Source organism: Coprinopsis cinerea (genome assembly GCF_000182895.1).
Source record: "Coprinopsis cinerea okayama7#130 chromosome 8 map unlocalized cont3.8, whole genome shotgun sequence".
NCBI classification, from domain to species: domain Eukaryota; kingdom Fungi; phylum Basidiomycota; class Agaricomycetes; order Agaricales; family Psathyrellaceae; genus Coprinopsis; species Coprinopsis cinerea.
In genome coordinates this window covers 1061899-1075563 of record NW_003307537.1, presented here as the reverse complement: position 1 = coordinate 1075563, position 13665 = coordinate 1061899, and the positions used below count along the sequence as shown (strand labels likewise).

The 13665-nt window shown below is 52.4% G+C and overlaps 8 protein-coding genes across 8 annotated transcripts; 3 read left to right on the top strand and 5 right to left on the bottom strand.

The window, feature by feature from the left end:
* Positions 1-136: 136 nt before the first annotated feature.
* On the bottom strand, positions 137-2850 carry CC1G_07180 (CAMK/CAMK-Unique protein kinase; the record flags this gene model as incomplete). The annotated part of the gene is made up of 3 exons (XM_001835704.2): positions 137-1290; positions 1350-2569; positions 2819-2850. 3 exons carry the CDS (start codon positions 2848-2850, stop codon positions 137-139), a joined length of 2406 nt encoding a protein of 801 aa, XP_001835756.2.
* A 322-nt stretch (positions 2851-3172) lies between these two features.
* Positions 3173-3760, bottom strand: CC1G_14991 (hypothetical protein; the record flags this gene model as incomplete). The annotated part of the gene is made up of 2 exons (XM_002910614.1): positions 3173-3521; positions 3726-3760. 2 exons carry the CDS (start codon positions 3758-3760, stop codon positions 3173-3175), a joined length of 384 nt encoding a protein of 127 aa, XP_002910660.1.
* A 1343-nt stretch (positions 3761-5103) lies between these two features.
* CC1G_14990 (hypothetical protein) lies at positions 5104-6734 on the top strand (the record flags this gene model as incomplete). Its single annotated transcript, XM_002910613.1, has 6 exons — positions 5104-5142; positions 5392-5467; positions 5521-5681; positions 5881-5958; positions 6020-6078; positions 6131-6734. The coding sequence occupies 6 exons, from the start codon at positions 5104-5106 to the stop codon at positions 6231-6233; spliced, it is 516 nt and encodes a 171-aa protein (XP_002910659.1). The 3' UTR covers positions 6234-6734.
* Positions 6735-6880: 146 nt separating this feature from the next.
* On the bottom strand, positions 6881-8070 carry CC1G_07179 (endoglucanase II; the record flags this gene model as incomplete). Its single annotated transcript, XM_001835703.1, has 5 exons — positions 6881-7279; positions 7333-7564; positions 7624-7823; positions 7875-7940; positions 7999-8070. The coding sequence occupies 5 exons, from the start codon at positions 8068-8070 to the stop codon at positions 6881-6883; spliced, it is 969 nt and encodes a 322-aa protein (XP_001835755.1).
* Positions 8071-9034: 964 nt separating this feature from the next.
* Positions 9035-9878, bottom strand: CC1G_07178 (hypothetical protein; the record flags this gene model as incomplete). The annotated part of the gene is made up of 5 exons (XM_001835702.2): positions 9035-9130; positions 9165-9413; positions 9469-9596; positions 9651-9778; positions 9832-9878. The coding sequence occupies 5 exons, from the start codon at positions 9876-9878 to the stop codon at positions 9035-9037; spliced, it is 648 nt and encodes a 215-aa protein (XP_001835754.2).
* Positions 9879-10004: 126 nt separating this feature from the next.
* CC1G_14989 (exosome complex exonuclease RRP40) lies at positions 10005-10868 on the top strand (the record flags this gene model as incomplete). Its single annotated transcript, XM_002910612.1, has 4 exons — positions 10005-10193; positions 10248-10397; positions 10455-10606; positions 10658-10868. 4 exons carry the CDS (start codon positions 10005-10007, stop codon positions 10866-10868), a joined length of 702 nt encoding a protein of 233 aa, XP_002910658.1.
* A 116-nt stretch (positions 10869-10984) lies between these two features.
* CC1G_07177 (hypothetical protein) lies at positions 10985-11648 on the bottom strand (the record flags this gene model as incomplete). Its single annotated transcript, XM_001835701.1, has 3 exons — positions 10985-11251; positions 11298-11483; positions 11538-11648. 3 exons carry the CDS (start codon positions 11646-11648, stop codon positions 10985-10987), a joined length of 564 nt encoding a protein of 187 aa, XP_001835753.1.
* A 156-nt stretch (positions 11649-11804) lies between these two features.
* Positions 11805-13481, top strand: CC1G_07176 (hypothetical protein; the record flags this gene model as incomplete). The annotated part of the gene is made up of 6 exons (XM_001835700.2): positions 11805-12038; positions 12089-12214; positions 12267-12666; positions 12719-13011; positions 13065-13362; positions 13419-13481. The coding sequence occupies 6 exons, from the start codon at positions 11805-11807 to the stop codon at positions 13457-13459; spliced, it is 1392 nt and encodes a 463-aa protein (XP_001835752.1). The 3' UTR covers positions 13460-13481.
* Between the last annotated feature and the right edge of the window lie 184 nt (positions 13482-13665).

The following is a 13665-nucleotide window of genomic DNA, read 5'->3' as shown; positions in this document are numbered from 1 at the left end:
TGCTACAACGACGCTGCTTGACCACTGAAGAAACGTCTCAGAAGCAAAAAGAATCAACTACCGTCGGAAAACCATAAGACGCATAAATAGGGACGGGGGATGTTAGATGAGCAAGAAAGATCCATCGGTAAGCACATCATGCGCAACTTGATGCGGGAGGTATCTCAACTTTTGCAGTGCGGGTCGGGTCATGATATTGATCGATACTACGACTTCGAGATATGATGCCAGGAGTTCCCAGGCCAGGCGACGGAAACCCCAGGCACATGTCCTGGGAGGGATTCCGCGACAACAGGCCATGCGACGCCTTGTTCCTGAACAGTTCCCAAGTCTTGGACGACGCAGGAGGGGTGCTACCCGGTCTCGAGTTGCGGAAGGGGATCTCGGTCCACGACGAGCGGATATTCGGACGGGAGCTGGCTCTTTCTGGGGAGACGTGGTCCTCTGCCTCAGCAGTGATACGAGACGTCCAGTCGGTGGCCGAACATTGACCTGTGCCGTCGGCTGCGTGTGTGAGCTTCAATGCTCCCCCTCCCTCCACTCCTTCTGTCGCTTCGTCTCCTTCGTCGAATGTTTCGTGGTGCAAAGAGAACCGAGTTCGACCGCGGGGAGGTGAGTCAAGATGCAGGTCCTCCGATGGTTCGCGTAGGCTCAACCTTGAAATGTGGCTGATGTCGCTGGGCGTTGAAGGGACCCAACTGGGGCTAGGGGAGCGAGAGGCGAAATAACACCGCTTGTTGGGCTGTCGCCCACGGTGCCGGGACTGTGAGCGGCTCCTGCTGGGAGGATTTTCGAATAACGGCGATGTTGCAGGCGAATGGCTCCGAGACACGGCAGCAGATGAAAACCCAGAATACATTCGAGAGCTGCTCCGTGCACTACGGTGAGGAGAGCACTGTCGAGAGTGGCTGCGAGCTGACATTGGTGCGCGGGATTGCGAGCGTTTCGCCCGCGAGGACGATCGCCTGGAGCCCGCCTCAATTGCGGACCGAGTGAAATGGTGCTCTTCGTGTTGCCAGTCGTCTTCATCTGATTCGGGGATGGTGAGTCTGTCGAGGCGAGACTCTGAACATGACTTGGCGGAGAGGGGGGATGTGATGGCATGGAATGCAAGTAGGTCCTCTTGCGATTCGTCTGGTGTGGCGTTGTCGCCGGCTGATCCCCATCCAACGCCCCAAGACACTTCATCGACCATGGCGATGGTCCATCGCTTGGTGATTATGCGCTCCATGCATCCTTGGAGAATGCGCTCAGCACCGCGACCGATGTCGGCTGGTATCTCAAAAGTACCTAGGGATATCACCGGTGGGTAAACAACATAAGGCGAGTGATCAAGCGTTCATACGTACCATTTAGGATTTTCATCTGCAAGCGAGGCTCAAACGAATCATTGAACGGCAAATGACCAGTCAACAAAGCATAAAGCATAACTCCAAGCGCCCATATATCCTGGCCAGGATGGGCGGGGGCCATATCCGCTGTGTTGGGCAGGAGAAGTTCGGGCGCGGCGTAGGGAAGGGAACCGGGCTGATAGACATGTGAGCTTTGGCCAGCATGTCGATTGCGAGTGCTATTGTGGCGAGCGATAGCTGCACCGAGGGTGGTCGCAGCTCTGTGGCGCTTGGATGGGAAGGACAGAGATACAGCACGATGAATGTTACCGGTGCAAGCTCCATCAATGGGATGGTGTTCATGGTGATGGTGGTCCATGCCATCCTCGTCGTCCACGTCACCAATCCTGACACTCAATCCAAAGTCACCAATTCTACAAACACCTGATTCATCCACTAAAACATTTTCTAGTTTGATGTCCCTATGGACCAACCCCGCAACTTCATGCAAATACCGCAACCCCCGCACCACCTGCCGAAACATCATCCCTGCGTCGTCTTGGGGCAACGCAGGACGTCCGTCCCTTTTGAGGATGTCGTACAGAGAGCCGGCTGGGCAGTAGATTGTGACGAAGTAGTCGGCATAGGAAGTGTGGAGTGCTGAAAATAAAGGTAGGATATGTTCATGGCTGAGTGAAGACCATATCGAGGCTTCGTGTTGCAGTCTCTTGCGTTCTTCTGGGGCGTGACCGGTTCGAACGAGGTCAGCTCTGCGGACGATCTTGACTGCCACGGTGGAGCCCGACTCAGAGACACCCGTTCTAATGGTAGAAAAGGCGCCAAATCCAACTACCTTTCCGAGGGTGTAAGACCCGACTTTCTGGCCTTCATCGTCTTCGAGAGGCTCGGGCTCAGGCTTGGAGCCCATGAAGGCTGACAGAAAGAGAGCTGCTGGGGAACTGGCGAGGGTTGTTGGTTGTGAGACGCTCGGGCGAACAGGTGAGATTGATGGTGAATGGTCCTCGATTATGGTGTCCGCGTCTATGAAGGCCGCAGAGACCCTCTGCTCCTTGTCAAGCTCTGAATCCCCCAATACGTCCTCATCGCCGACTTTTTGCGGGCTTGGGAAGTGGCCATGACTCTCGTTTACTGGAAGCGGAGAAGTGGCAAGGTGTGGAGCATCCCCGTGAGGAAAGAAATTAGCGAAGGTGGACCAAGCTTGAGGCTGGATTCGACCACTATGCATGTAACGGGCTTGTCGACGATACTATGTGAATCTGGGGAGCAGAGAAGATAAATTGTGTGGACGACAGTTGGCTGTGGTGATGGTTAAAGGGAAAGAGGAACTGCCCGGCCGGATCCCTGGACACCAGCCTCAATCCAATACCGTGCGAAATGCGCCACGGAGTCAATTTGCGGAGGAGTCTATATTAAAAAAGGAAATTATCTTTGATCCGGCTGCCGAGGACGCCTTGGCGGGGACTCACATGGACACATAATTCGACTCAAAATGCTCCATTTATTCGGTTTCAAGAGGGCGTGAAACCCAATCCAAACCGTGCTGCACTCAAAGTCAAGCCCTTCGCCTGCTCTACGTATCTGTATCGGAGCGGAATATCTTCACGGCGCCGACCGCGCACCGGATAGTACGGCAGGTGCCACTTTCTTATCAGCAGGCGACCACATGTTCATGATAAGAACATTTGCCTCGCAAAGGGGCGGTGATAAAAGCACTGTATTGTCATGGAATGTAGAGTTGGGAAGCCCTGAATATCTGGGTGTCGTTGCATTTGCTTCCAAGACCCGCCAAGGGCACCACGTCACACCTCCTTTGTCCTCGCTCAGGGATTGCCCAGGGTCCCCCGGAAGGCGCTCATGTCCGCGGATGGGCACACGACCCTCCCTTCACAGCCGCAGCAAGCCATGTGCTTCATGGAATGGTCACATAGTGAAGGGACCGGTCGTACTCGGACGATAACACTCGGTTTTTGCCACCGTACAAGCGCAACGGAGCACTTCGTAACTTCGACAACTTCGACCCGCAGCAAGCCATGCTCTGCCAAGGCGTTGTTCCCTTTCTTCCCGGAAATCCCGAACCCAGGGGCCGGGTTAAAACAGGAAAGCTTGGTAACAGTTCGGACCCTCCATTGATCAGCGCTTGTTTTCTGGGCAAGTAGACCATCACGGGAACTAATAGCGGTCTCCGGCCCAGTGAATGACCCACTGGATTTAAATGACCTGTTGACTTCGTTGCAAGCCATATTACCTCTTTAACATGTAGGACCTGTTGAAATGTTTGCCGTTCGGTCGAATTAATCACTTACAGTACCTCACTTGAGCTCACAGAACACTCAACACAGAACGGCAACCAATAAACGCCACTCTCTCATTTACCTTGAGGCTCCGTCATCCCTTGCTTCCCTCGCCATGGTGGCTTCCTTTATTCCTCCGCTTCAACTTGTGTTGAGTCAGGTTGGGTTCCAGGCACTAATTCCATGAAGAGAAGTGATGCGCGGATCAATGGCAGCAGCTTTCCAAGCCTGCCCTAAACAACTGCTGCTATAATCTGATGTCCTCACGTTGCCAACATCCCTTCGGGAATACTACATACTTATAGTATTCCCCAGCTCAATCCCTTTCCTCGTGGCGAACGACCAGGTGAGAAACCCCATGATCTATCTTCCTTTCATCCAATGATTGACTGGAAAGCGGGTTGCTTAGGTTCTCTCGATGTTTGTCGAAGAACGATGATCCTTGCAGAGCTCTCTCCAGCGATCTTGGCATTGGTCACATATGGGGTGGGTTTGTAGCTGTGTGGACGACGTCCAGTAAGTTTATCCTTCGTCAAGGCTAGTCTTGGTTCACCGCTTACATCTTTCCAGCTTCTGCCTACGGGCGGAGCCCTTCGTGTGGTGTATCACTGCCAGTGGTGAAGGGAATCGGCCAGAATTCCAACCCAAGTTGGTTTTTCTGTCCGTTTTTGTAAAATCAAATACCCCAGGCCATCTACATACGACTTATTCTTTATCACTCTCTGGACTATCTTCGAATGAATCTGTCGTACAGTATAAACTTTTCTTCATTGGGATTTGAGCGAGAAGGCTGCCATCTACATCTGTTTGCTGCCCCAATACATACCCGTGGTTCCCGGCCCCTTCGACCTTGGCGACTTGGTCATGTGTCATGGCTTGCGGGTGTCTTTTACGTCTTCATGGATTCTATCCTAGGTCCTCGAGGCAGCCAGAGTATGCCCTGCACTTGTCATCTTGGACAGCACGCTGAAAAAATCCGATGTGTCCAAGATGGGTCACAGTGAACCAACTCCGACTCGAGTCGTCACCGACGGGACATGTCGAGCTCGAAGCCTTTTACCGCGATACTACAACATGAGTCTGGTGTACTGGAATCCTGTTTACTCGAAAGTCTCGTCCATCATTTGGTCCCGTACAACATGTTGCAGGGGATGGAAGTGTTTGGAGAGAATTTAAGCGCCGGAGAGTCACAATGGTTATCAAATCACCATCGATAAGCCACGAAGGCAAGGAGATCATATAAATAGGTTTCATGGGCCTGGGAATTGGCCCTCAGCCTGGTCTCAATTGCCCTCACCGCCCGTTCATCCACTGTTTTTTTGGCCAAAGGGGACAGTCCTTTCCGTGGGGGTGTTGATCTGTATGTTACGTGACCTCCGTTTGGACATACAGAGAGCTGACAATCATTCTGTTACTGCAGTTCCGCTCGTCTACGATCATAGCACTTGCGCAAGGTCAACATGACCATGGTTCGCGAATCAGAGGAGATCTCCTCGCCAGTAAGTATCTTTGTTTGGGTTACAAAGAACGTGCGCTGAATAAAACCTCTAGGGCTAGGGATTTCCCTAGTCCAAGGTCACCGAGAGGCTTGGGTCATAAGAGAGCTCTATTGATTCTCGTCCTTTACTGGCGAAGCCAGTTCGCCGGCGTTCGGAGTGTCGCTATTGTGGCAGACCTTACGCTGTGCGTCAACCTCCCCTTCAGCCAATGTCAATTGGTGCACTCACATCGTCCGCTGAATTCATCAGCGAGAGGTGTGGGGTATGGAATGCCGCAAAGTCAATCTCCCGATAGCCTATGATGTATATATGCCCGATGATCGCTGTATGGGCTCGCAGGACTAGGACTTGACTGACACGGTTGTGCTGTATATGAAGGTGGTATTAAATCTCGCGATGAGATTTTGAACTCATTTTACTATGAGTTAAGTGACCGATGTCTACCTTCGGACTCAAAACCTTGGAAGGACAGGAAACGGGGGCTCATCGACTTTCGAGCCGGACTCGAACGTATCGTTATAAGACAGAAACGATGTACAGTAACAACCTACACTCTCCTCGCACAGGCTTGCAATGATATAGCGGGTTCTCCATGTCCGATTCATCTGGACTCGGAGGGATGGGTCGAATAAGCGCCCGTGATCGAAACAGAGGAGCTCCGGATTTCAAGGCGTGAGAACATCGATGGCATCGATGCTATTTAAGAGGCCATTTCCTGGTTTCTATCTTTCCCTCTAGCTGGTCTCATCGAACCCGACCCCCCATCTCCAACGCTCCTTTCCTCTGACGGTGTATCGTCTGTTCCCTCTAGAACTGGTACGCATTTGCTAGCGGCGCTCCTGGCGTCAACGATCAGCAACCTGACGTTTCCGCACAGCGCAACCAGCCATTGACGGAGCCGCGAACCTTGCCAGACGTTCCCTTAGTCCAGCGAGGGTGCGTATCTCCCTGGCTTATATCTCCCACCTGGCTTTCAACTCGTATATAGACTTCGGGATACGTTCTACGTTGAATCGGTCGCCGCGACCTTTTCTACAGCGGAATTCCGCTGCGCTCTCGGGCCGAGAGCGCACCATCCCTCCTTCCTCTGAATCAATTCGAAACCGACGAGCGCTTCAATTGATTCGGCAGATTCTCCATTGCCCATACTCAACGCGGACTTCCGCGAGATGGAACGATGCGGGGGTACACTATGCCTTTGAACTGGGATTGGCCTGTCGACAGGGCTCTGGTCATGATCGATATCGCACGCTCCCCTTAATTTTTGGCACAGGTATGAAGAAGGTGGAATACTCCCTACCAATCGTTTGGTGTGGACTCCCAGGCAGTTCTCCCCTGACAGGGGTCATTGCCGACCAAGGACCAAGGTTCGTCTCGTCTACAAACGAGATCGTTATACCTGTGGAGAAAATCAGAGCAGTAGAGCAAATGTCGGGCTCCAACATTTTCTCGTTCAGCTTGCACCTGAACGTCATACAACTAAAGCAAGCCGGACCTTCTCGCCTTACCACATTTTCCATGCGCCCCTGTCACACTAGCTGTACATAATGCTGTAGGGCAATGACACATTCGCCGGGTCGAACTTCGAAGTACAAGGGCATGAATCTGAGATGGCAGTTGGCATCCCAGCGGCTTAGTCCAAACGCAATTTGACCTAAGATGCGGAATAGATAGATTAATTTTACTAAATAACAAATGCGGTGGGTATGTAGTGTAGTTCAAAGCGGCCGTGAACAACCTATGCAACGCACTGGCTGTACCAGTCGTTGGTCTTGACGCATCGGAAGGGGGCAACGCACTCAGTTGGGCCGCTGTATCCGTTACCGCCACACTGTCCCCACTGAGGGACGGTACCCTGCGAGGGAGGAGTGGTGGGGGGAGCGGTGGTTTGCACCGGAGGGGGAGCAACGGTGGTGGGGACGACGGGGGGAGCGGGAGTGGTGGGGGCAGGGTTTCCGGGTCCGCTGCCAGCAGGGCAAGTCCAGACGCTGGGGCCGGGGATGGTGTAGGATCGGACACCCTGGTAGATGTTGATGCGGACGCCAGGGTCGGATCCAGAGTAGGCACCAGGGAAGCTGACAGTGTTGGAGGGGGTAACGTTTCCGCCGCCAGAGATTCTGATCTGCGCGCACTCCATCTAGTGAAGGGGTGAGTAAAGATGTAGTGAAGAGAGAGTCGGGCTCCACATACGTAGAACTGAGCGCCAGGGTAGCTTGAAGCAGAGTGAAGAGCGATCAGCTCGACACGGAGGAGGTAGTCACCGTCCTCGATGCAGTCGGGGATCTTGAAGGAGACGAGACCTTGGTCGCGAATGAGCTTGTCAACAGCCCAGGTGTTGGTGGCAGCATCGTAGCCATCATGGTAGATCTTGAACCACTTCAAGCCGGTGACATTGCTCTGAGTAGCGCTAGGAACCTTGGCACTAGACATTGCGAGTCAGTCCAACGAGTTACATCATCGAATGAGAGAGCAAGTACGTACAGGTAGGCCAAGATAGGGCCCTTGTGGGATGGGTCAATGGGGTCAGAGTTGTCACCGGGCTTGCTGTCGAGGGTGTAGCGCCATTCGGCAGTGACAGTTGCGCCAGCGGGGACGGGGATGACGGTCTGGGAGATGGGGGTCTTGTAAGGGTTGATGCCTCCGTTGCAAATGATGTCGTTGGAGTTGACGTTTTCAATGGGCTAGAGCAAGGTTGAGCAAGGGAACATGAAGGTAATCAAGCTGGGACATACACCGTTGTAGTAGGGAACTCGAATACCGACAGTGCGACCCTGGCGAACGCCGTTGACGTGCAACTCCTAGATCTACAAGTCAGAATGTCTCCATCACCTAGTAAGTAGGAACGTCTGCACCAACCTGGAAGATGGTGTGCGCCGAAACGCTGGAGAGGAGGACGGCAAGGGTGGCAAGGCTGAAAAGGTTCTTCATGGCGGAGGATATGAGATGGACTCTACTGGAATCAGGATGATTTCAGGTCCATTATATATCAAAAAAAACCTGGTCCGGGGTTTTTGCCTAGGAAGATACGAGATCAAGAATGCTCCGGCTGCCCATTGGCGCGGAGAGAGGAGCAGGAGAGCGGAACGTTTGGATTGCAAATGAACGAATGGTCAAGAAAGCTTGGGTGGGATGTTTGCGGGGGCCCACGAGTAGAAAAGTTGACAAAAGCGGCATGTCTTCATGCTTGTGTTTACTGATCAGCGCTTCTTGAAGTTGGATGGGGATACAATTTCCCCGCAGACGATCCGACGTTCTAACCTCGCATTGGTCGTTGCACCGGTACCATGGGGAAGCTTGGGGAAATCATAGCCTGTTGAGGTAGAAGGGGGGAATAGATCCCGAGTTCCCACAGCGCAAACCATGCTCGTGACGGATGCAAGGCTATATTCTCGGATAATTATAGATCACTTCCATATCATCGGCAAAGACAGTTAGACGAATTAGCGTCACTCTGAAGAAGTCAGTGGAAGCGTTGGGAAGACTCCCAATAATCGCAGTGACGGATGAGGTCAAATGCGGCCCGCATTCGCTGGTTCTACGGAGGGTGGGGCGACATGCAAATGCGATGCCAAAGGGCCAATGACATCGAGGCGAGTTCACACAGTCCGAGAGAACCGTGGGCTAGGAGAACGGCCTCTTACACGCTACCTCGCATGGGAACCGTAGCTGGAGGCCAGGTGAGCGACTGGGAGCAATCGAAGAGGCCACCGACCGAACTGGCAACTCGCTGTCGTTGTGCTGAAGGTGCAGGGTAAATTATTAGCCCGAAGTTTCTTCTGAAGCGCGGTGACAATAAGTGGGTCGGAAACATGGATGAGACGCGCGTCCAAGGGTCTGTTGACATGTCGCGTTTCGGTGGGATTTGGGTAAGATGACCAGATTGAATATCGGCCTAGGATGGCGAGGTGGGCTGAGGATCGGCACTGGTTCCGACAAGGAGCCGGAGGATAGAGTTGTGTTGAGGACACAGGCAGTAGTAGAACATGTCCTGGCATGACCATTCAGCTATCACGCCAGAAAACCTGTCCCTGACTCCATTTCTCAGCCCAAAGAGCTCGCTTGTGGTATATCTTCCGCGCTTCTTTGAACTCCTTAATGAATTGGTCGACTTCTTGACCGCCCCTGGCTTGCTTGCTTCCCCCGCCGTCCCGATCCAACGAAGGAAGGTCGGGAAGTTGCTGGACAAACGAGGAGGCTAAGGCCTCTGAAGCGTCGTCCTGTGCGGTGATACTGTGCTTGAGGCGCATGAGGAGGAATTGTGGTGTAAATCTCTGCTCGGCCGCATCTCAGCACCGGGAAGAGGTTGTTGTCTAGGCGAGGACAGACCTGGTAGACTTCACGCTGCTCCTTCTCGAGTTCCAGCCATCGTTTCTCCAGCGCTTTAGCTTCGTCAAACGCCGCTTGAGTTTCTTCCCGGAGTTTGTAGAGCGGTTGCTGGAGAGCGAGATTGTTCTCTAAGGTGCTTTGAGCATCGATGTGATCGTCGGGGCCTGCATATCACTGCTTACTGGCGATCGACTCGTTTGCAGAGCCCAGTTCTGCCTGTTGATTGTACAGATCCTTGACGCGTTGTAGGGAATGGAAAATCGCTTGGAAGTAGGTTGGATCCTCTAGGAGTTCTTCAAGGTCTTCGCGGCTGCAATAAGCCGTCAGCAGGACATCTTCCAACACCCACATTTGTCTACTCACGATAGATGAGAAAGCTCCGGAAAATCCGTGAGCAAGGGTGTACTCATATCGCAGCGCTTGAAGAGAGGTGGAGGTCGCCGCAAGACCGTGGTGGCGTCGTCCGAGCTTGAGCGCCGCGATTGATGGCGAGCAAAGCCCTGCGAAGTTTCGTAACTTTTCTTTCTTTGACCACCATGGCCGTCGTTCTTCCCGGAGAACAAGTCCCTGCAAAGCATGTGAACCTCAAGTTGGGCCCTGGTCTATTACAGCAATCCAATTATACAGGCGAAAGTTCAGAAACTACAGTGATATCCACCAAGGCAGGGGTTCTAAACCACTCTACAAACCGAAGTAAATGGTGGGTTGAGGGCAATTCAAGGCGTGTTCGTCTCCAAACCTTTCATGCTCTCGGGTATTCATGTTAATCACTGCCGCAGTATGTCCCAGCACCGCAGGAATCTGTAATCGGCGTCGTAACCCAGCGACTTGGCGAAGGATATCGAGTGGATATTGGAAGTGCGCACCAGGCCTCACTTGATGCTCTGGCTTTCGAAGGAGCTACTAAACGGAATAAACCTAATCTGAAGGTAACGTCGTGCCACAAACAGCCACTAGGTCACTAATCGACAATATTCTCTATCAAGGTGGGCAGCCTAATTTATGCCCGAGTCTCTCTTGCACACAAGGACATGGAACCGGAACTCGAGTGCTTCGACGCGCAGACAAGAAAAGCCGAGGGCTTTGGAGAATTAAAGGGCGGATTCATGATCAAGTGTAGCTTGAAGCTCTGCCGAGAGTAAGTGTTGTTCGTTCGGACCGTCGCGTTCTTGACCGGTTTTCGCTCCAGTCTTCTGGACCCAAGACACTTCCTCTTCCCGCTGTTAGGAGCCCGTTTCCCATTGGAATCAGCAATAGGAATGAATGGACGGGTTTGGATTAGCACCAAAGATGTCAAGCACACTATTGCCATCGCACGATGCATCGAGGCCGTCGATCCTGATGGCGAGGGGAAGGACGCGAACGACATCAAGGCCTTCCTGCAAACGTTGGACCTGTAACTTTACATGAAGCCAATATCATTATATCCATTACAATAGTATACCTACTGGTGCATTAGCTTTGGTTCACAACAACAAGCAGATAGACTCACACAAGATACACAACATTTCAGGTTTCAGTCGTCATCGGCTACCCGCGCTCGCTTGTTGGCTCTTCTTGAAGAGGCACTGACTTCTTCTTCACTTTCGCCGGCAGTACTTCGAAGGCTTGCACTAGCGCGCTTCCTGCGCTGATACTCCTTGTCCCTGGCTCGTTTGGCCTGCAGAGACTGTTCATGGGTCTTGGGAGCCGGAGGAAGCACAACAGTCGTCGGTCCATTCATGGGCTGTTTGAAGTCATCAGGGGCGGTAGATTCGTCCCCTTCTCCGGTCAAGTCCAAGGACTACACGATGTCAGTCGAGCGGAAGGCCATGTCGTCGATCGCGTACCTTCTGGTAGGTAGTGCTGCTGTTTGAGAAGACACGGTCCTGGTCACCGACTTCATATTTCTTCCTGGTTGCCGTCTGGTTTTTGAGATATCCTTCAAACCCTTGAATGATGTTGCCACCGCTATGGGCAGCAGTCTCCGTCAAATATGAGGCCTCGAGGTTGTATATTTGCAATTCTATTTGGGCCTGGTCAGTGGTCACTACGATGCAGACTGTGTTAAGATTCAGATTTTCGCTCACCAATTGCTTGTCGATCAGCCTTTTCCTGGGAATTGCCTGGGTCAGCTCCCTCCTCAGGGCATCATAACGGGACTTGTCCTCGGGCGTTGGTATTGCATTGGCGTCGGCCATGAGGACAAGAGCAGTGAGCGGGTCGGTTGCACCAGTGATGGATGTTGCTTGTCGTTGTTTGGAACAGAGGCCAATGGGCGACGCGTGTCCTTACGCGTCGTGGGCTACCCATTAATTGCAATTCCAAGCTTTCCTCCAACAACGACGACGAGCACAATGTCCTCCTCGACGCCGCCCAACGATCCTCCATCAAACTCAGAGAAGAAGCCAGAGGAGACGCCTCTGCTCTCCTCGACAGATCAGACAGACAATGCACAGATGGACACCTCCCCAGATACCGTCCCGCCACCCCCGCCCGAGGAAACTTGGGACGATATTCCTGAAGACATTCTCTCTCTGAGTGCAGACGAAATTGCTACACGAACACGGCTAATTGACAACGACATCAAGGTATGCTCGATCTGTGAAGCGGTCTTTCAGAATTAAAACGATATCGGCAGGTTATGAGGTCAGAGACCCTCCGGCTGCAACACGAGCAAAGCGTGATGAAGGAGAAGATTCGTGACAACGGGGAGAAGATTAAACAGAACAAAGTATTGCCTTACCTTGTTGCAAACGTCGTCGAAGTTGGTAAACCATTAATCACGTCCTCCCACCCCGCTAATTATTGCGTTTCAGATTCTTGACCTGGATCCTGAAGGCGAGGAAGCTGGTTCAGCACAGGACGAGAACTCTATGAGGAAAGGAAAGTGTGCGGTCATTAAAACCTCAACACGGCAAACCGTTTTCCTCCCAATGATTGGCCTCGTTCCTCCCGAGAACCTTAAACCACAAGATCTCGTCGGTGTGAACAAGGATTCTTATCTCATTCTGGACACCCTCCCCGTGGAATTCGACTCGCGAGTGAAGGCTATGGAAGTTGATGAACGGCCGACGGAGAAGTATACCGACATTGGTGGTTTGGAAAAGCAGATTGAGGAACTAGTCGAGGCTATCGTCCTGCCTATGGAACAAGCGGACAAGTTCAAGACCCTCGGAATTAAACCGCCGAAGGGTTGCTTGATGTATGGTCCTCCAGGTACGCTCGCTGCTGGCGTTCGTCTCGTCAAAACTTATCCTCGTTGCGTCAGGAACGGGCAAGACCCTTCTCGCTCGAGCATGTGCTGCATCTACCAACGCCTGCTACCTCAAGCTCGCTGCCCCTTCGCTGGTTCAGATGTTCATCGGTGACGGCGCCAAGCTCGTTCGGGACGCATTTGCCCTGGCAAAGGAGAAGGCACCTGCTATCATTTTCATCGACGAACTAGACGCCATTGGAACCAAACGATTCGACTCGGACAAGAGTGGTGATCGTGAAGTCCAGAGAACCATGTTGGAGCTTCTCAACCAGCTGGATGGTTTCGGAAGTGATGAACGTATCAAGGTTAGCTCAATCCTATGAATTACTCAGACTTTAAGTTGACAAGCAATTGGCAGGTCATCGCTGCAACAAACCGAATTGACATTCTCGATCCTGCATTGCTGCGCTCTGGTCGTCTGGATCGGAAAATTGAATTCCCTCTGCCGAACGAGACCGCTCGTGCCCGTATCCTGGAGATTCACTCACGGAAGATGTCATGTTCACCAGACGTCAACTACGATGAACTTGCTAGGAGTACGGACGAGTTCAACGGAGCCCAACTCAAGGCGGTCTGTGTGGAGGCCGGTATGATTGCACTACGCGAAGGTGCAACTAAGCTAAATCACGAACACTTCTTGAGCGGTATAGCAGAAGGTGAGATATCCAATTCCGAATTTTTGGACCTCCTATACTGACGTAAATCCCCCAAGTACAAAGCAAGAAGAAGAACAACCTCATGTATTTCGCATAGTTGCCCATACTTTCTGTTTCGTTATGCAGGCTGGTATATTCTACTGAGTGGTTTCGGCGTTGATTTATCACTGAAATCAGAAGCCCCGTGGGCCCGTCCAGACCCTTTCTTCATTATTTGTTTTACCTTCATCCGCAATCCTCTCGTGCCACAACTAAAACACTCATTGATTCAGTGTTCCCGTCACGATTGGATTGGAAGTTGCG